The following is a 19,703-nucleotide window of genomic DNA, read 5'->3' as shown; positions in this document are numbered from 1 at the left end:
TGACGTCATGGCTTTCCGTCAGGCCGCCCCGCCCCCCGTGACAATGCTCCCATGATGTCATGGCGTGTGCTGGTGACATCACAGCATGGTGCTGTGACGTTCCCACGGCCATTCTGCATGGGGTAATAAGGTGTGTGTGTGTGAAATGAGATTAATGGTGGGGGGGGGTCTGCCCCGTCCCATGGTAACCATAGTAACCTTGGCCATCCGAGCCCAGTTTCCTGGTAACCATAGCAACCATGGCCAGGACCCCTCTCCTTGGTAACCACCAGCCTAGCGGCCCTTTCACGACACTTCCGCGCTGCGCCGCGGTGCATTGTGGGGCTCGTAGTCCCGCCGCGGCCGGCGGGACTACAGGCCCCAGGCGCCCCGGGGCGGCCCGGCGGCCCCGTTGCATCAGCGGGCGGCGGGGAGCGTGGCCGGGCGAGGATGCGGCTCTACCTGAGCGAGGGCAGCACCCAGGGCCTCAAGGTGCTGGCGGCGGCCGGGGCCAGCGGGGCCCGCGTGCGGCTGGAGCGGGTCCCCCCGGACGGTGAGTGGGGCGGGGCCCCCCGGCAACCCCCCACCCCCCACTGCGCCCCCCACCCCGGCCCCCCCTGCGCCCCCCTCCCCGGCGCCCCCAGCAACCCCCCACCTCCCCCTGCGCCCCCCACCCCGGCCCCCCCGCCTCCTCCCCAGCGCCCCCCCAGCGCCCCAGGCAACCTCCCACCCCCCACTGCGCCCCCCACCCCGGCCCCCCCTGCGCCCCCTGCTCGCCCTCTTGGCCCCCAAACTCCCTCCTGCCCCTTGACCCCCCAGCGCCCCCCTCCCTACCCCCACCATCTCCCCAGCAACCCCCATCTCCAGCCCCACCTGCCTCCTCCTCGGCACCCCCGTCCTGCCCCTCGCCCCCTGCGCGTTGGCACCCCTGCGTGCCCCTTGGCCCCCCCAATCCCTCCTGTCCCTTTCCTGCCCCAGCCTCTCTGCCCGCCCCCCCTACTTCCTTCCCAAGCCCCACCTGCCTCCTCCCCGGCCCCCCCGCACCCCCATCTCAACATGCCCCAATGCCCCCCTCACAAGCCCACCTGCCTGCCCCTTGGTCCCCCCCAGATTCCCCTTCCCTGGTGCAGATCCCTGAACCGCCACATGCTCGACCTGCTGTCCTGTCCCTGGGACCCCCCTGGCTCAGCACCCCCCCAGTCCCCATCTGCCCCAGTGCCCTGCCTCCCAATTCCCCTTCCCCTCCAACCCCAGCCTTCTAGTGCTCCACTCCCTTGGTGGTCGTCCCCCTTTTCTCCCCCTCTGCCCCCCCCTTCCAGCCTGGGCCCCCCCGGGCTTCTTCCTCCTCCTCCTCTCCCCATGGCCCCCAGGACCCCTCCCGTCCAACCTCCCCCTGTTCTCCCAGGGAACTGTGCCTCCCACTCCCCCAGGATTACTCCTGACGGTGCCCCTGTGCCCCCTCCCCATGTCATCCCCCCTTTCTGCCCAGGGCACGTCCCCTGTGTCCCCTCAGGAGACCTCCCCACCTGCCCATGGCTCCCTCACAGTGCTCCCCTCCCACCTGGAGCCCCCACAGGTCCTGGCCAGATGTGTCCTCCCACATGTGTAAAGACCCCCCCACCTGCATCATGGACCATCTTCTATGACCCCCTTCCTGGTGTCATCTCGCCCTTCTCAGGGACCCGTCTCTACTGCCCCTTTTTCCCTAGCCCAGGGGCTCTCAAACTTTTCCACTGGTGACCCCTTTCACACAGCAAGTCTCTGAGTGCGACCCCCCCCTTATAAATTAGGAACACATTTTTGTATATTTAACACCATTATAAATGCTGGAAACAAAGCGGGGTTTGGGGTGGAGGTTGACAGCTTGCGACCCCCCATGTAATAATTTCACGGCCCCTTGAGGGGTCCCGACCCCCAGTTTGAGAACCCCTGCCCTAGCTCCTTTTTGTCTGGGGTCACCTCCCTCAGGGCCCCTCAATCCCCCCGGTTGTGCCTTAGCTCCCCCAGGGCCCATGCCCCTCAATCCTCCCCTCTCCCTAGGCCCCGGTCTCCTTGGCTTAGGCTCCAGTGCCCTAATGCCACATGCTTTCCCCTCTGCAGGTCACGTGGTCCCTTTTCTCACCCACCCGCGGGTGCCAGCCCTGCACCTGGACAGCGGCACTGTCCTCTTCTCCCCAAATGCCATCTGTCAGTAAGTGTCCCCTGCTGGTTTCTGGGCTGGCGGGTCTCCCCGGCCCGGTGCAAGGTCGTGCCAGTGCTCTCTGAGGACACGCTGTCCTGCGGCTGGGAACGGGCCCCAAAAGCGACTCCCCGGTGCCTGCTGCAGTCGGACGAGGAACTTGGCATCGTGCTGTTCTCGGGTCCTGGCCGGTTCTTGGGCATTCAGCGTTCAGGGCTGGGTCCCGCCCCAGGATCTCATGCCTGGCAATCCTCTGGTTTTGCTGAAGTATTTCCTGCAGCTTTTAGGGCCGGGGGGGAATGGTTCCTGGCCGCAGCTGGGGAGTGGGTCTGGTGCAGAGTTTCTCAAATGCGGGGTCTGGCCACCGGGGGGCAGAACAGACCCAGAGGGGGATCGGCAGGGGTGGGTTGCAAAGTATCAATCTGTTCCCCTTCCTCCCCGTTGCTCCAGGATGTGCCTCTGGAGACAGGTGGGGCACAACATTGCAGGAGCAAGGTGAGCTCTCCACCCACCTTGGGCAGGAGGGGGGCAGGTGGGGCTTCTGCTGCCACCCCAGGCCCCCGTTGCATCCCCCCCATGGCCCCTGGCTCCCGCTTTCTCCCCCTCTCGCTTTCCCCCAGGCTTAATCTGTCCTGGGGCTTGCTGAAAAAAGGGATATTAAACAGGCAAGTATCACTTTTCCAGGAGACTTACTACATGAAGAAATGACCAGGATTTGGGGGTGTGGATGTGCAAGTTTGTTTCTCCTGACGTTAATGAAGTGTTTTAGGAAAATGTGTCAGTGCGGCCACCAGCGAGAGTGGGAGGCCACCAAAAAATATGCTAAGTCCCCTGCCTAGTGGTTAGAGCAAAGGGATGTTGGAACTCCTGGGTCTGTTCCCAGCTGTGCCAGTGACGTGCTGTGTGAGTGAGGGGAAGTCAACGCTCCGGTGATGGGCGCTGAGTGGAGTTACCTGGGCTGCCAAATCCCTTGGGCTGGATCTGCCACATGCGTTCAGCCCTGCCCTTCCTTCCTGCCCTGCAGGTACTTCTTCCTCTTAGCTGGAGAGGAGCCCAACGATCTCACCAATCAGTGGCTTGAATGGGAAGCAACGGAGCTGCAGGTGGGTCACCTGGAGAAGCGCAACTTGGCAGCAACACGCGTGTCCGATGCACAGGCTTTCTCCGACGAGGCTAAACCTTTGTCTCTGTCCTTAGCCGGCCGTGTCCACAGCCCTATATTGCCACCTGGTGCAAGGAAAGAAAGGAGGAGAGGTTCTGGGGGCCATCAGGAAAACGTTAACCTACATTGATCAAAGCTTGACCAGCAAAGCCACTCCTTACCTGGCCGGGGTGAGTAATATATGGACCGAGGCCTGCTGAGCTGAAGTGCCTTGTCTCTCCCACAGGAAGGGCATGGCCGGGTTGGGAATAGAACCCAGGAGTCCTGGCTTTTGGTCCCCTGATCTTTGGAATCGCTTAAATCGTTAGCCCAGGGAGCCCCGACTTCACCCTCGAAAGGGCAGCTGGCCAGGTGCTCAAAGTCACGTGAAGGAAGCAGCTTGTAGCTTCTGTCTCTGATGTGGTGAGCTCATCCCAGCATGCAATGCTAGCGTCTCACTCGGAGCTGCAGGGGCGTACCGCTCTCCTGCAATAAACATGGTTCTACAAAGACCCCCGGCGTCCGGCTCCCCGCTGCTCTCGCCTTCACGCGCTCTGCTTTCTTCTAGGAGGCAGAATCAGTAGCCGACATTGTCCTCTGGGCTACCCTGTTCCCTGTGCTGCGGGATGAATCCTGCCTGCCAGGTAAGAGCTGCTGCTGGGGGCTGTGGTGCTGGCACCCCGAGGGTCTGCTCAGGACCGGGTGCCTGCGCCCACCTGGGGTGACGCCTTTCTCCTCTTTTGAAGACGAGCTGCAGGCTCTGAGGAGCTGGTTCCAGACCATGAACCTCTCGGAGCCCTGCAGAAGTGCCGCGGTGTCCGTGCTGACACCCAAGGGAGCCCAGGCATTCAAAGTCTATCTGCAGAAACAGCCAGGGCCCACCCTGCACTGGGAGAAGCCAGCAGCTAATGAGCCAGAGGTACTGTCCCCCCTTAGCTCTGGCACGGCTGCCCCTCGGCCCGGCCTGGGGCTGGCTGCGCTTGGTGGACCTGGGGGCTGAGCTAGGCTGGGGATTCTTGCAGTTCTTCAGAGCATGGAAACCCTCTTGAGAGAGGTGCTATACGGAGCCTCTCTGGCCCTGCCCGCTCAGCCATGGACCGATGCTGCTGCCGTTCTGTGCCCGGCCCAGGGGATCAGGCTGCAGCCTGACCCTGGGGGGTAAGGTGGGGGGTATCACTGCTGATCAGAGAAACCCACAGGCCTTTAAACAGCGGCTGTTCTGAGCTCTGGGCCCCGAACCCAAGTGTGTGTCATATAACCAGCCCCCGGGGACAGCTGAACTGAAACACGACTGGGAACAGCAAGACTTATGGTGGGTGTGCGGACGCCTGCTTTGCAGGAGGAGAAACTCCGAGCCCCCTGCCTTGGAGCAGTGCCCGTCCTTCCCCTGGGTGTGGGGATACTCTCCAGTCCCACACTGGGGTGCAGGGCTCCAGCTGGCAGCTTTCTCTGCTGGTGGCGTTGCCTTGAGCGTCTGCGGCCCTAGCGCCAAGCGCAGCTACTGCCCCACCTTGCTCACTCAGCGTCCCTCCCGCTAGGAAGAGGAATTGGCCGAGCGCTCGTTGTCGGAGGAAGAAATCGCAGCTGCCGCGGAAGCCTGGGCCAGAGGCCCGGCAACCCTGCCCGAACGCTGGCAGCCGCCGAGCCCTGTGTGAGTGCCGCGGGGTGTGGAGAAGGGAGCTGAGCCGGGGGCTGGAGGGTGCGGGACTGGCTGCTGAGCTCACCCATGGCGGGTGGTGTTGCTGTGTAAGGGTCCGGCTCTGTCGCCCGTGAAAGTTGTCATGGACTTTGGGGCAGACAAGGCCCTGCACCCCCGGCTTCCTGCGATTCACCGTGACTCTCAACCTGCCAGTAAAACAGAAGGTTTATTTAGCCGACAGGAACACAGTTCAAGACCGGCCTTGCAGGTACAGAGAACAGGACCCCCTCAGTCAGGTCCATCTTGGGGGCCAGGGGAGGCCAGGAGGTCTGTCTGGGCTCCCCTCTATTTTCCCAGCCAGCTCCAAACTGAAACTCTCCAGCCCACACCCCTCCCCCCCCCACTACTCGCCTTTGTCTCTTTCCTGGGCCAGGAGGTCACTGACCTCTTTGTTCTCCAACACCTTCAGTTGTCGCCTTGCAAAGGAGGGGCCCAGGCCATCAGGAGACAGGGTATCGGCCATTTTCTGTGCAGACACCATCACACTGGTCCCCTAGAGCTCTGCAACAATCATACACCCCATGACACTCGGGAAATGTATAGGGGAAACTGAGGCACCCACACAGCACTCAGAGAAAACATTAACAATATTCCCACTTCGTCACAAAAGGCCCTTTGGCTGGCCCGTGATCGCTAGGGGAGTGATGAGAGGGGGTCCCTCGTCCTGTTCTCTCCCTGGGCAGCATACCCAGCCCCTGCTGGTTTGGGGGCAAGGGCCCAGCCATCTGCCCCCAGCCTGCAGGCCAGGATCCCCCTCCCTGGGCGGCTCATGGCCCTTCTCTCCCCAGGCTGCCTGTGGAGGGCAGAAGGAACGTCCTGATTACCAGTGCCTTGCCCTACGTCAACAACGTGCCCCACCTGGGGAACATCATCGGCTGCGTCCTCAGTGCCGACGTCTTCGCCAGGTATGGCGGCCTGGGGCAGGTCCCAGCGGTTTGGCAGTTTTGGCCGGGAGTCTTGGCCAGCCCCCAGCGCAGCCCTGCTGGGCTCCCAGAGAAAGGGGAATGCAGGGTCTTCCCAGTTGGAGCAGCTGTGTCCCAGCCTGGAGGAGGACGAGGGCTGGGCTGGCAGAGGGGGGCCACGCTGCTGTGTAGGCATAACTGGCACCCATGGGCCTGGGTATGGCAGGCACTTGGGGTACCGGGGACTGGTAGGTCTGTCTGTCCCCTTGGGTCAGTGGGAGAGAAGGGTGCCCAAGGACAGAGCTTAGAGGCCACTTCCCAGAGCCTGCCCCACCATCCCCCACCCCAGGGGTCCAGCGCAGCAGCCCTCAAACCCCATGGGCCTCTGCAGCCCCCAAGGGCAGCGGGGCGCAAGGCCCCTCCAGGGGATCTAAGGCTCCCCCCTTCGGCCAGGTACTGCCGCCTGCGGAACTGGAACACACTGTACGTGTGCGGCACGGACGAGTACGGCACAGCCACGGAGACCAAGGCCCTGGAGGAGGGGCTGACGCCCCAGCAGATCTGCGACAAGTACAACGCCATCCACGTCCAGATCTACCGCTGGTTCGACATCTCCTTTGACTACTTTGGCCGGACCACCACGACCCACCAGACCACGTAGGTGTCGCGCCGGCCGGGGGTGTCACCAGGGCGGGGCCCAGGAGAGCGGGGCTGGACTGGGGCGGGCGTGCGGGAGCGGCAAGACCCAGGGAGGGAGGAGGATGCGGAGTGGGGGACGTTCCCCATGGGGCTGCCATGGCTCCGTCAGGACACTGCAGTTGTCTCCCGGGCCTGGTGTGTTGGGCATTGTTCCCCCTCCAGACCAAGGTGCGAGCTGCCCCCCGCATTCCTTGAGCAGCTGTTGCGGTCTGGGGGCGATGACTGGCAGGCGGCGGGGCCCCAGTGTAGCCCTTGCTGTTCTCCCATCATCCCCTGGCTTGTCTCAGAATAGCCCAGGACATCTTCCAGCGCCTGCTGGCGTGCAACATGCTGCTGACGGACACCGTGGACCAGCTGCGGTGCGAGCGCTGCCAGCGCTTCTTGGCCGACCGCTTTGTGGAGGGCACCTGCCCCTTCTGCAACTATGAGGAGGCCCGGGGCGACCAGTGCGACAAGTGCGGGAAACTCATCAATGCGGTGGAGCTCAAGGTACCGCGGTCAGCGGGGGGCCAGGCAGGGCTGGCGTGGGGGAGTCGGGCATGGCAGGAGACGGGCAGCAAGCGCTTGGCCGCTGTCTGGCCCCCCAGCGTGACGCTCCCCAAGGACCCTGGGAAGGCGGCTCTTTGATTGTGCCCATCGGCCCATGAACCCCTGCCTCGTGCGCTGCGGTCTCTGCATTCTCCCCCTCCCCCTCCCCCGTGCTTCACAGGCCGTGTGCTTCCTCCCCCCAGAAACCTCAGTGCAAAGTGTGCAAAGACTCCCCGGTGGTGAAATCCTCGCAGCATCTCTTCCTGAACCTGCCCCAGGTGAGTGCTGGGAGGGGATGGGAAGGAGTCTGGAGCAGGGGGTGGAGGAACCCGCCCCCCCCCCCCCCCCCCAAAATAAAAAAATCTGCGACAGCGAGTTCTAGCTCCAGCTTGTTTCTCGTCCCCCGGCAGCTGGAGGAGCGCCTGGAGAAGTGGCTGGAGCAGTCGTGGGCCACGGGCAACTGGACGGCCAACTCCCGCTTCATCACCCGCTCCTGGATCCGCGATGGCCTCAAGCCCCGCTGCATCACCCGTGACCTGAAATGGGGGACGCCCGTCCCCCTGGACGGCTTCCGTGACAAGGTGAGCTGGGCCGCTGGGCGGACGGGGCTGGAGCAGCTCAGCCTGGGACCCCCTGCTGCCTGCTCTGTCACCGGGAGCATCCTCTGCCCTGGCGCTCCACCGGGGCGTCTGCCTTGCAGCTGTGGGCCTGCTCTGGGGCGGGCCAGCCTGGGATGTGCTGCCCCTGAGGAACCGCCCTGCTTCATCCCACATATATGCCCTGGGCAAGGGCAGCGGGCTCTGCCTCAGAGACTGACCTGACCAAAGGTGAGTGAGCCCCTGTGCCGCTCTGTCCCTGTCCCCCCAGGTGTTCTACGTCTGGTTCGATGCCCCAATCGGCTATCTGTCCATCACGGCCAACTACACAGACCAGTGGGAGAGATGGTGGAAGAACCCGCAGCAGGTGAGGTGCCGTCGAGCCCGGGCCCCTCGGAGGGTTGGGATCTGGCCCCACCTTGTGGGGGGGGGGTCAGGACTCTTGGGTTCTGCTCCGGATCTGCAGCCTGTCCCCTCCCCCACTTGTGGTGCCATGGCTAGAAAATGCTCTAGGACGGGGGTGGGGACGTTGTGGCCCAAGGGCCACATCTGGGTAGGGAAATCGTATGGGGGGCTATGAATGCTCACGAAATTGGAGTTGGGGTGTGGGCTCTGGGGTGGGGTCAGAAATGAGTTCAGGGTGCAGGAGGGGGCTCCGGGCTGGGACTGAGGGGTTCGGAGGGTAGGAGGGGGATCAGGGCTGGGGAAGGGAGTTGGAGCATGGGGAGAGGCAATGGGGTGCAGGCTCCGGGCGGCACTTATCTCAAGCAGCTCCCAGAAGCCGCGGCATGTCTTCTCTCCAGCTCCTACGCAGAGGCACAGCCAGGCGGCTGTGCGCTGCCCCATCTGCAGGCACCACCCTCTAGTTCCCATTGATCGCGGTTCCCAGCCAATGGGAGCTGCAGGGGCAGCGTGCAGAGCGGAGCCCCTTGGGTGCCCATACGCGTAGGAGCCGGAGGGGGGACATGCCCCTGCTTCTGGGAGCCGCACGGAGTGGGAAGCTCCGGACCCCACTCCCTGGCGGGAGCTCGAGGCCAGATGAAAACAGCTGGAGGGCCGGCCAGGCCATAGTTTGCCCACCCCTGCTCTAGGAGGCGGAGTGGGAGCCCATCCGGGACTCATTAGGTCTGGAATGGGCAGAACTTGCCAATGAGATGAGATGGGGCAAGGGAGGGGCAGCGCCCACGGTGCCACCTAGCTCCAGGGTGCATGGGGGCCGGGGGCCAGGCTGCCTCTGAGGGTGGGACTGAGCCCCCCCCCCCCCCAAGCCGTGCCACTGGGCTCAGCACCGCTAGGACTGACACCCCCCGACCCCCCACATCTTCAGGTCCAGCTCTACAACTTCATGGCCAAGGACAACGTCCCCTTCCACAGCGTCATCTTCCCCTGCACGCTGCTCGGTGCTGAGGATAACTACACGCTGGTCAACCACCTTGTCGCCACGGGTACCGTGGGGCGGGAGGTGGCTGATTACTAGGGGGCAGTGCAGGGCAGGCCAGGGAGGGACTGGGGACAGTGCCGGGAGGGGGCGGGAGGCAGGGCAGGGTTGGTTGCTAGGGGGCAGTGCTGGGTGGGCCAGAGCAGGGTTGGTTGCTAGGGGGCAGTGCGGGGGGAGGCAGAGCAGGGTTGGTTGCTAGGGGGCAGTGCGGGGGGAGGCAGAGCAGGGTTGGTTGCTAGGGGGCAGTGTGGGGAGGCAGAGCAGGGTTGGTTGCTAGGGGGCAGTGATGGGTGGGCCAGGGCGGGTTTGGTTGCTAGGGGGCAGTGCAGGGGGAGGCAGAGCAGGGTTGGTTGCTAGGGGGCAGTGTGGGGAGGCAGAGCAGGGTTGGTTGCTAGGAGGCAGTGATGGGTGGGCCAGGGCGGGTTTGGTTGCTAGGAGGCAGTGCGGGGGGCAGAGCAGGGTTGGTTGCTAGGGGGCAGTGCTGGGTGGGCCAGAGCAGGGTTGGTTGCTAGGGGGCAGTGCAGGGTGGGTAGAGCAGGGTTGGTTGCTAGGGGGCACTGTGGGGGGGCAGAGCAGGGTTGGTTGCTAGGAGGCAGTGTGGGTTGGCCAGAGCAGGGTTGGTTGCTAGGAGGCAGTGTGGGTGGGCCAGAGCAGGGTTGGTTGCTAGGGGGCAGTGCAGGGTGGGTAGAGCAGGGTTGGTTGCTAGGAGGCAGTGCGGGGGGAGGCAGAGCAGGGTTGGTTGCTAGGAGGCAGTGTGGGGGGAGGCAGAGCAGGGTTGGTTGCTAGGGGGCAGTGATGGGTGGGCCAGGGCGGGTTTGGTTGCTAGGGGGCAGTGCAGGGGGGGCAGAGCAGGGTTGGTTGCTAGGAGGCAGTGCGGGGGGGGCAGAGCAGGGTTGGTTGCTAGGGGGCAGTGTGGGGGGGGCAGAGCAGGGTTGGTTGCTAGGGGGCAGTATGGGGGGGCAGAGCAGGGTTGGTTGCTAGGGGGCAGTGCAGGGTGGGTAGAGCAGGGTTGGTTGCTAGGGGGCAGTGCGGGGGGAGGCAGAGCAGGGTTGGTTGCTAGGAGGCAGTGTGGGGGGAGGCAGAGCAGGGTTGGTTGCTAGGGGGCAGTGATGGGTGGGCCAGGGCGGGTTTGGTTGCTAGGGGGCAGTGCAGGGGGGGCAGAGCAGGGTTGGTTGCTAGGAGGCAGTGCGGGGGGGGCAGAGCAGGGTTGGTTGCTAGGAGGCAGTGTGGGGTGGGCAGAGCAGGGTTGGTTGCTAGGGGGCAGTATGGGGGGGCAGAGCAGGGTTGGTTGCTAGGGGGCAGTGTGGGGGGGGCGAGGGAGGAGTTAGGCCATGGGGGCTGCAGGCTGGGGGGCAGGCTCGGGGAGGATGACGTGCAGACTCCAGTCTCTCGCGCTGTCCCCAGAGTACCTGAACTACGAGGACGGGAAGTTCTCCAAGAGCCGCGGCGTGGGGGTGTTTGGGGACATGGCCCAGGACACGGGGATCCCCGCTGACATCTGGCGCTTCTACCTGCTCTTCCTGCGCCCCGAGGGGCAGGACAGCGCCTTCTCCTGGACCGACCTCATGCTGAAGAACAACTCAGAGCTGCTCAACAACCTGGGCAATTTCGTCAACAGGTACCAGGCGGGCCTCGCGGGGGGCGCCGGGGCAGGCTGTGGATGTGGAAGGAGATGGGCCAGGCTTGGCGTGGGTGGGATGTGGCTCACACTCTCTCCCCCCTCAGGGCCGGGATGTTCGTCTGTAAGTTCTTCGGTGGGCGCGTCCCCCCCATGGAGCTGGGCGCGGACGACAAGCGGCTGCTGGCTCATGTCACCCTGGAGCTGCGCCAGTACAACCAGCTGCTGGAGAAGATCCGGTGCGTCCCGGGGGCTGAGGGGCACCGGCAGGCTGGCTCTGGCCATGCCCTGCCCAGCTGTGGTCAGCGTGGGGGGGCCGGGGGGGGCACAGAGTGGCCAGCCCCCAGAGGCCCTGTGTTGGTTTGCTCCAGGAGGGTGTGGCCTGGGGGGTATATGGGGCAGTAGCTGGCAGAAGAGGCGTCCATGCCCCATGCAGCCAGGGACAGCGAGCTGGTGAGATTCCTTCCCCCAGCTCATCACGGTGTGTGGCTGGCAGGTCTCACCCACATGCTCAGGTTCCAGCTGGTCACCATAAGTGGGGTCGGGAAGGAATTCCCCCCCTGGTCAGATTGGCCGAGATTTTCGCCTCCCCCTGCAGCGAGGGGCCCAGGCAGATTTGAACTGGCATCAATGATGCCTTCTCTGGATGCTGGGCTCTGGAACCCAGGATTGGAGGTCGGGGGGGGGGCCTTAGAGGTGCAGGGCGGACTAGGTGATCACCCTGCTCCATGCTGGCTGCAGTCTGAGTCCATGTCCCCCCCGCAGGATCCGGGATGCCCTGCGCTGCATCCTGAGTATTTCTCGCTATGGCAACCAGTACATCCAGGTGAACGAACCTTGGAAACGGATCAAGGGTCACGACGCTGACAGGTAGGGGGCAGGGCCAGACCCACCTACCAGCTCACCCCTGGGGGGCAGAGGAACCCCCGGTGGGGGGGAATTGGGGCTGCCTGGCTCAGCGAGGGGGGGTAGCTGTTCCACTGGCTTAGCCAAGTCCTAGTGACCAGGTGAATGCGCCAAACTCACCCCCGCCCCCCGATATGGGATCCCCTCCCCCACACATTCCCTGCTAGTCCAGTCTGCCTATTGTGCTGATTCTGGCCATTGGTTTTGTGGCTGGGAGCCAGGCCGATGCCCCCAAAACACTGTGATTGCTGGAATCTGCGCCCTGCTCTGACGTGGGGTGGTCCCATTTTCCAGGACTCGGGCAGGCACGGTGACAGGCGTGGCTGTCAATATCGCCGCCCTGATCTCAGTCATGCTGCAGCCCTACATGCCAGGCATCAGCGCCACCATCCAGCGCCAGCTGTGTGTGCCACAGGCCTGCAACGTGCTGACGGACACCTTCCTCTGCCTCTTGCCCCCCGGGCACCAGATCGGCACGGTAGGCGCACAGCCAGGGCCTGGCACAGGGGATTGGCGGAGTCTGGAGGGAGGCAGAGGGAAGGTGGTGGGCAGGCTGGACATTAACTTTTCCCCCTCCCCTGCCAGGTGACACCCCTGTTCCAGAAGCTGGAGAACGAGCAGATTGAAGCCCTGCGGAAGCAGTTTGGAGGAGGGCAGGTGAGCCCTAATCTTGACCCCCATCCCCTGCTTGTGGAATCTTTGGTACCTTGGGGCCTGCTCATACGGAGAGCCATTTCTTGGGGGCTGGGGCAGGCCCCCCAGCTCCTGTGTGACCCACTGCTGGCAGGGAGCCTGTGAATCCCTCTGGCCCCGGGGGAGGGTAGGAAGCCCTTGCTTGCCTTGCGCAGCCTCATGCTTTGTGCTCTTGCTACCTGTCCTCATCTGCTGTCTCCTCTCTCCTTTCCCAGCCTGAAGACTCCACCTTGGAGCTGCAGGTAACGCTGGCCCTGCTCTCTGGGGCACACCTGTGGCTTGTCAGGGGACCAGAGGGGGGGCGGGGGCATGAGTGACCTGTCCCTGCCTTTTCTTCCACACCCCCAGTGCCGTGCGCCCCAGCCCTGCAGGAATTACGCATGCGTGGTGCCCTCACCGATGCTATGGAGGCACTGCCCCTACCTGCTGCCTGGCTCCACCGGGGGGAATTCTCCCTCAACCCCCAGGGAGGGGGCTCAGCTAGGCCTGGCAAAGGCTGGCAGAGCCTGCTGTGTTGGGACTCCCTGACTTCCCTTTCCCTCCGCAGGTACAGGCTGCCCGCGTGGCCTCGGCCGACGTGACACCCCCTGGGCCTGGGGGAGGCGCTGTGCTGGCAGGGGACCCCCAGAAGGTCAAGGAGTTGGCCGAGGAGGTGTCCAAACAGGTGAGTGGCACCTCTGCTTGTGCTCAGGGCAGGCTGCACTCCTGGCAGGGCGAAGCCCCCCAAGCCCTGCGGTTCAGATTCTCCCCTGCCTGGGGCAGGGAGGGAGTCAGAGCACTGCGCTAACCGTTGCCCTCTGTGCCCAGGCCGACCATGTGCGCCAGCTGAAGGCCAGCAAGGCAGAGAAGGGGCAGATCGACGGCGAGGTTGCCAAGCTGCTGGAACTGAAGAAGCAGCTGGCGCTGGCTGAGGGGAAGACCCCTGAGCTGCCGGCCCCCAAGGGGAAGAGGAAATAACTCCTGCGTGGCAGCCCCATTGGCAGCACTGGTTCTCCCCATGCTGGGAGAGCTGCACCTGCCCCCTCCAGCCCCAGAAGAAATACCTGTGAGCAACCCAGGCTGTGGGGCCCGGCCCAGCCCAGCCCAGCCTCCCCTTTGGGCCCCTCCTGCAGCAACTATGCCGAGTGCAAGGGGCCCCTGACCCGCCTCCCGCTGTTCCCAGCCCACACAAGGACCCGCAGAGCCGATCGGGCAGATGGGCTGTAATGGAGGACTATGTGGGGACGTACAATAAAGGGTTTGCTAGACATGCTGTGACGCTCGTTACAACAGCCCTTTCTGCAGCTGCGGGAGTCACCAGCCCTCGTTAAATAGCAGTTCATCATGTGCAGGGTTGTGCCAGCTGGCCTGTGAGAACGTGGCCGAGTGCTTCGAGCCCCAAGCACCACGCTGGCACAACCAGGAGTGGGAGCTCCCGCCCGCAGCACCAGCAGCCGTAGGGCCCCCGGGGCTGTGGTCTGAGTCAGTCTGCCCTGGGCAGCCACTGGTCCATTCAGCCTCAGGTCCAGTCCTGGCTCTGCACAGCTGTCTTGTGGCAAGTGGGGCCCAGCTGCCCACTGTGAGTCCAACAGGCACAGGACCCTGCAGCCCCTTGGGCTCAGTTCAGCCCTACACTTTCTGCAGGTTCACCATGCGCTCGATCAGCGCCGCCCTGGTGGCCTCCACCTCCGCACTCAGCCGCTCAATCTCCTGCTTGAGCCGCTCGTTCTCGGCCACCAGCTCTGTCACCCTCCTCTCATTCTGCTCCTTCTCCCCGCACCGCTTCTTGCCCTGCCCCTGGGGCTGGCTGCTTCTCTTCCTCTTCACTGCCCCCTCCTCGTCCTCCGTGCAGGTCTGAGCCGGGGAGCTCTGGCTGGAGTCGGATTCAGGGAGCCCCACCAGCTCCTCGGCCGTTCCGCTCAGCAGCTCCAGCAGCTCGGCTGTCAAGCTGGCATCCAGCTCGCAGCTCTCGGGGGCATCGCCTGTCGGCTCCACCAAGGGGGCTGGGCAATCCAAGCCCCATAGTAGGGCTGTGGCATCAAGCGTGGCAAGGTCCTTCTGCAGAGAGAGTGAGTCAGTGGGGCTAAGGGGCAAGCCAGGCTAGTGGGCCCCCCTGCCTGCCCCTTACTCACCTGTTCCACTCCCTCGGGGGGCAGGGACGTCCCCCCATGCTCATCTGAGGACAGCACCTCCTGCAGGTCCTCGTACCAGGCCTCCAGCTCCCAGCTGGGCAGGGAGGCGGGCACTGGCTCAGCTGCCATCGTCAGGTCTGGGCCAGGCAGTCTCCCTGGCGAAAGAGGGAGAAAACCATTAGCAGCAGGCCCAAAACCGGGCCCAGGGGGCACTGTGCAAAGCTCCCCTCTGCAACCCTACAATAAAACAAAGCAGCAGCTGCGGGAAGAGCTGAAAGGGGCCCTGGGAGAGGCTCTAAGGGCCAACACCACGTCTCACAGTCATGCCAGGGGGGCCAGCGGCTTTAGCCCAGGGCAGAGAGCAGCATGTCTCAGCCTGATGCCCTGGCAGGAGCAGCTGTGGGTAGGTGGAGGGCTGCCCCCTTGGGTGTCCCCACAGCCTGACTGAGTGGGGCAGGCCAGCTCTCTCCAGCACAGCGAGCAGGAAAGCTCCCTTTCACTGCTGCAGAGGGAGCTTGGGGGCTGGGATCTGGCCCCATGGGACCTCCATCTCAGCTGCATCCCACCCTAACACGTACCGACCAGCCCCAGGCCTCACCTGCTCTCACGTGTGGTGATGTATGAAGACGCACTTTCGTCTAGAAGACTGGGGGAAAAGCAAAGACGGAATCAGACAAGGCAGCGGTTTGGCAAAACCCCCCCGGGCCCCATGAAGCCAGAACCAGGCAGCACTAGCGGAGATGGAAAGGAAAGTGCGACCCAAAGAAATCTACAGGGAACTGCTGGTTGCCCTCCTCTCCAGCCCGGTGTGACCCCCAGGACCCCTCCCCGCCTGGAACTGCTGCCTGCTCCAGCCCGGTGTGACCCCCAGGACCCCTCCCCGCCTGGAACTGCTGCCTGCTCCAGCCTGGTGTGACCCCCAGGACCCCTCCCTGCCTGGAACTGCTGCCTGCTCCAGCCCGGTGTGACCCCCAGGACCCCTCCCTGCCGGGAACTGCTGCCTGCTCCAGCCTGGTGTGACCCCACGACCCCTCCCCGCCAGGAACTGCTGCCTGCTCCAGCCTGGTGTGACCCCACGACCCCTCCCCGCCGGGAACTGCTGCCTGCTCCAGCCTGGTGTGACCCCACGACCCCTCCCTGCCTGGAACTGCTGCCTGCTCCAGCCTGGTGTGACCCCACGACCCCTCCCCGCCGGGAACTGCTGCCTGCTCCAGCCTGGTGTGACCCCACGACCCCTCCCCGCCGGGAACTGCTGCCTGCTCCAGCCTGGTGTGACCCCACGACCCCTCCCCGCCAGGAACTGCTGCCTGCTCCAGCCTGGTGTGACCCCCAGGACCCCTCCCTGCCTGGAACTGCTGCCTGCTCCAGCCCGGTGTGACCCCCAGGACCCCTCCCTGCCGGGAACTGCTGCCTGCTCCAGCCTGGTGTGACCCCACGACCCCTCCCCGCCGGGAACTGCTGCCTGCTCCAGCCTGGTGTGACCCCACGACCCCTCCCCGCCGGGAACTGCTGCCTGCTCCAGCCTGGTGTGACCCCACGACCCCTCCCCGCCGGGAACTGCTGCCTGCTCCAGCCCGGTGTGACCCCCAGGACCCCTCCCTGCCAGGAACTGCTGCCTGCTCCAGCCCGGTGTCATCCCCCACGACCCCTCCCCGCCAGGAACTGCTGCCTGCTCCAGCCTGGTGTGACCCCACGACCCCTCCCCGCCAGGAACTGCTGCCTGCTCCAGCCTGGTGTGACCCCAGGACCCCTCCCTGCCTGGAACTGCTGCCTGCTCCAAGCACTGGCTATTTTTAGCCTATGATGTTGGGGAACTTCCAAGCAATGAGCCAACCAGCCTGTGTGCCTCGCCGTGGCCCTCTCCCAGCCAGCTGCTTCCACCCCACTGCTGGGGGAAGAGCCAGGATCTCCTCCCAAGTGCTAGAAGTGCAGACATCAGAGGCAGTGCTGCTGAAAGCCACCCTGAGCCTGGGCTTTGCAGCTGGAATCAAAAGCCAAGAGGAACTGGATTCTCTTGCTCATAGAACAAAGCTCTGCAGCCTCAGGCTGAGCTGGTCTGGGCGCCTGGGGAGAGAAGCTGCCTCCTCTAACTGCACCCGTCCCCATGGTATCTCAGCCTCTTGGTTGTTGTAGGGCAAGATCCCCACTCCTTCCAGTGCCCCCACAGGGGCTCCTGGCCCTCCCTATGGGGGTTCCCTGGCCAGTTAAAGCAGCATTTCAGAGCAGTGCTTCCCTGGTAACCCCCAGAGAAACTCCAAGGGCTTTCGTCAGCCATCCCGCGGTGTGCTTCTGGGGCAACTGATGCAAGAAGGCAGCTGAGGTAGGGGCCCAGAACCAGCTTGGGCCCTGGCTGCATGGAGCCACTACCAAGATCCCAGAGGAATGGGAGCAGAGGCTGGGTGGTCCAGGCAGGAGCGCCTAGTATCTCAGTAGCACTAGGGAAGGAAGTTGTGTTCCCCTCAAACCCGTTACCCTGCAGGGCTGCACACGGCCAAGGATCTCCTGGAGCAGGAGAGACTGGGCTCCCCAGGCCAGTACTCGAGCCCTCGGCCCTGCTGCTCATCTCAGGCAAGTCTAACATGCCCCTCACCCTGGCCTCTAAGTGCCACAGCAGGGTCACAGGGAATTCACAGCGGGAATCTGGCACTTGTATCAGTTCCCCAGATGCCAGCAGCTACTCCCTCCCTGCATTTCAACCTGTGTGGGGCAGGGGCATTTTGGTTAGGGGCCTGCCCGCCGGTGCACCATGGTAAGGACACAGTGCAGCGGTCAGCAGGGAACGGCTGAGCTTATGCAAGGTCAGAGCTAGGAACAGAAGGCAGGAGTCCTGGCTCAGGCAGTTTCCTCCCTCCCCTCACTGGGACAGAACCAGCGTGGCTGGTACTCCCCTCCCAGAGCTAGAGAGAACCCAGGAGTCCGGGATTCTCCCCCCCCCCGAACCCAGGAGTCTGGACCCCCTCCCGTAGAACCCTGGAGCCGCCTCCAACTCCCCCCCATAGAACCCAGGAGTCCGGGCTCCCCGCCCCCCCCATAGAACCCAGGAGTCCGGGCTCCCCGCCCAGAACCCAGGAGTCCGGGCTCCCCGCCTCCCACTCCCCCCATATAGAACCCAGGAGTCCGGGCTCCCCGCCCCCCCATAGAACCCAGGAGTCCGGGCTCCCCGCCCAGAACCCAGGAGTCCGGGCTCCCCGCCTCCCACTCCCCCCATATAGAACCCAGGAGTCCGGGCTCCCCGCCCCCCCATAGAACCCAGGAGTCCGGGCTGCCCCTGTAGCCCTGCCCCAGGGCGGCTGGCCAGTGGGCTGGTGACGAGGCCCCGGCCCCCCCCGCACCTTCCTGCGCGGCCCCTGCTCCCCCTGGCCCCGGCTCCCGCGCTGCCTCCGGCTCATCCTCGCCCGCATCTTCTCCTGCTGCTGCCGGCCTGCAACCGCCGCCTCCACCGCCGCGCGCCCTTTAAGTCCGCATGACGCAACCCTTGCACCAGCTCTAGCCAATCGGCGGTGCCCCCTTGATTACGTAGCCTTCGCCGCCGGCCAATCGGGCTGGCGGGCCACGCCCCCTGACGGTGACAGCGCGAGCGCCCGCCGCGTCGCACCCGGAAGTGGCTCCCGCTGGGTCACGAGTCTTAAAGGGTGAGTCACGCGGCGGGTGATGCAACGTCTGGCAACGGGGGCCGGGCGCGCGGCGGGCCGCTCCGAGCGCCGCCGTGACGTCACGCCACGCCCCACCCGCCAGCCCCTTAAAGGGCCAGACCCGGGGGGGGGCAGGGCCAGCTCCCGCGCCAGCCCCCCCAGGGTAACCCCCCGGCAGGCCCCTCCGGCCAGGGACCCCCCAGGGTAACCCCCCCTCCAGCCCCCCCGGCCAGGGACCCCCCGGGGCCAGCTCCCGCCCCCAACCCCCCCAGGGTAACTCCCCGACTGCCCCCCCGGCCAGCGCCAGCCCCCCCAGGGTAACCCCCCGACAGCCCCCCCGGCCAGGGACCCAGCTCCCGCCCCCAACCCCCCAGGGTAAACACCCTCCAGCCCCCCCAAGGTAACCCCCCGACAGCCTCCCCTGCCAGCTCCCCAGACCAGGGACCCCCGGGGCCACATCCCCTCTCCCGGGGCCAGTCCCCCCCCGAGCCCCTCTCCAGGGACCCCCCAGAGTAACACCCCAGCCAGTCCCCTCCAGGGTAACCCCCCGGCAGGCCCCTCCGGCCAGGGACCCCCCAGGGTAACCCCCCCTCCAGCCCCCCCGGCCAGGGAACCCCCGGGGCCAGCTCCCGCCCCCAGCCCCCCAGGGTAAACACCCGACAGCCCCCCCGGCCAGGGACCCCCCCTGGGCCAGCTCCCGCCCCCAGCCCCCTCCAGGGACCCCCCAGAGTAACACCCCAGCCAGTCCCCTCCAGCCCCCCCAAGGTAACCCCCCGACAGCCTCCCCTGCCAGCTCCCCAGCCCAGGGACCCCTGGGGCCACATCCCCTCTCCCGGGGCCAGCCCCCCCCCGAGCCCCCATCCAGGGACCCCCCAGGATAACACCCTCTTCCACGGCCAGCCCCCCAAGGTAACCCCCGGGGTAATCCCCAGATAATCCCCCCAGCCAGCTCCCCCAGACCAGGGACCCCCTGAGGCCACATCCCCCCCCTCCCGGGGCCAGCCCCCCCCAAAATCCCTCCCAGAGACCCCCCAGGGTAGCACCCCCTCCCAGGGCCAGCCCCCCCACAAAGCCTCCATCCCAGGGACCCCCCAGGGTAGCGCCCCCTCCTGGGGCCAGCCACCTCAAGAGCCTCCCATCCCAGGGCCCCCCCCCCAGAGAAATGCCCCCTCCTGGGTCCAGGCCCCACCATCCCAGGGACCCCCCTGAGGCAACACCCCTTTCCAGGGCCTCCCCCAGACCACGGATCCCTGGGGTAACTCGCCCCCAAGCCAGACAGCCCCACTGAGGCTCCCCCCATGCCAAAGATCCCCCAAGACAAGGGCCTGCAGCCCCTGGGGAGGGGCAGACAAGGATCCTCCAGGCCAGAGACCCCCCCAGGGCAAGAGCCCCCAAACCTGTGGGACCTCAGGGGAGCCCTGGGGCAAGGACTCCAGCAGGATCATCTCAGCGAGGGGATCAGAGACCCCCCCACACCAGGGGAGCCCTGGGGGGAGGTGCTGGGGCAGTCTGAACCCCCGTGAGTTAGAGCTGGGGGGTCTGCCCCCCCCACCCCCAGTGTGCCAGGTGCCCCCGGGCCCTT

General features: G+C 65.4%; 2 protein-coding genes across 4 annotated transcripts; one reads left to right on the top strand and one right to left on the bottom strand.

The window, feature by feature from the left end:
• Positions 1 to 412: 412 nt before the first annotated feature.
• On the top strand, positions 413 to 13,625 carry MARS1 (methionyl-tRNA synthetase 1). Of its 3 annotated transcripts, XM_030554601.1 has the most exons (22): positions 414 to 532; positions 2,080 to 2,170; positions 3,183 to 3,261; positions 3,356 to 3,490; positions 3,868 to 3,943; positions 4,046 to 4,218; positions 4,838 to 4,950; positions 5,787 to 5,903; positions 6,354 to 6,557; positions 6,887 to 7,088; positions 7,331 to 7,405; positions 7,538 to 7,708; positions 7,995 to 8,090; positions 9,051 to 9,168; positions 10,566 to 10,779; positions 10,887 to 11,018; positions 11,545 to 11,649; positions 11,980 to 12,163; positions 12,271 to 12,342; positions 12,594 to 12,620; positions 12,926 to 13,042; positions 13,186 to 13,625. In XM_030554601.1, the coding sequence occupies exons 1-22, from the start codon at positions 430 to 432 to the stop codon at positions 13,333 to 13,335; spliced, it is 2,754 nt and encodes a 917-aa protein (XP_030410461.1). In that variant the 5' UTR covers positions 414 to 429; the 3' UTR covers positions 13,336 to 13,625. The 3 variants fall into 3 exon arrangements, with proteins under 3 accessions (XP_030410463.1, XP_030410461.1, XP_030410462.1); XM_030554602.1 differs by lacking the exon at positions 12,594 to 12,620 and having other exon boundaries at positions 415 to 532; XM_030554603.1 differs by lacking the exons at positions 11,980 to 12,163; positions 12,594 to 12,620; positions 12,926 to 13,042; positions 13,186 to 13,625 and having other exon boundaries at positions 413 to 532.
• DDIT3 (DNA damage inducible transcript 3) lies at positions 13,566 to 18,088 on the bottom strand. The gene is made up of 4 exons (XM_030554640.1): positions 17,822 to 18,088; positions 15,088 to 15,135; positions 14,490 to 14,644; positions 13,566 to 14,415 (listed from the first exon to the last, which is right to left on the bottom strand). Exons 3-4 carry the CDS (start codon positions 14,616 to 14,618, stop codon positions 13,987 to 13,989), a joined length of 558 nt encoding a protein of 185 aa, XP_030410500.1. The 5' UTR covers positions 14,619 to 14,644; positions 15,088 to 15,135; positions 17,822 to 18,088; the 3' UTR covers positions 13,566 to 13,986.
• Between the last annotated feature and the right edge of the window lie 1,615 nt (positions 18,089 to 19,703).

Source organism: Gopherus evgoodei, chromosome 3, assembly GCF_007399415.2.
Source record: "Gopherus evgoodei ecotype Sinaloan lineage chromosome 3, rGopEvg1_v1.p, whole genome shotgun sequence".
In the NCBI taxonomy this organism is placed as follows: domain Eukaryota; kingdom Metazoa; phylum Chordata; order Testudines; family Testudinidae; genus Gopherus; species Gopherus evgoodei.
The sequence above is the reverse complement of the archived record's forward strand: the minus strand, read 5'-3'. Positions and strand labels throughout refer to the sequence as shown.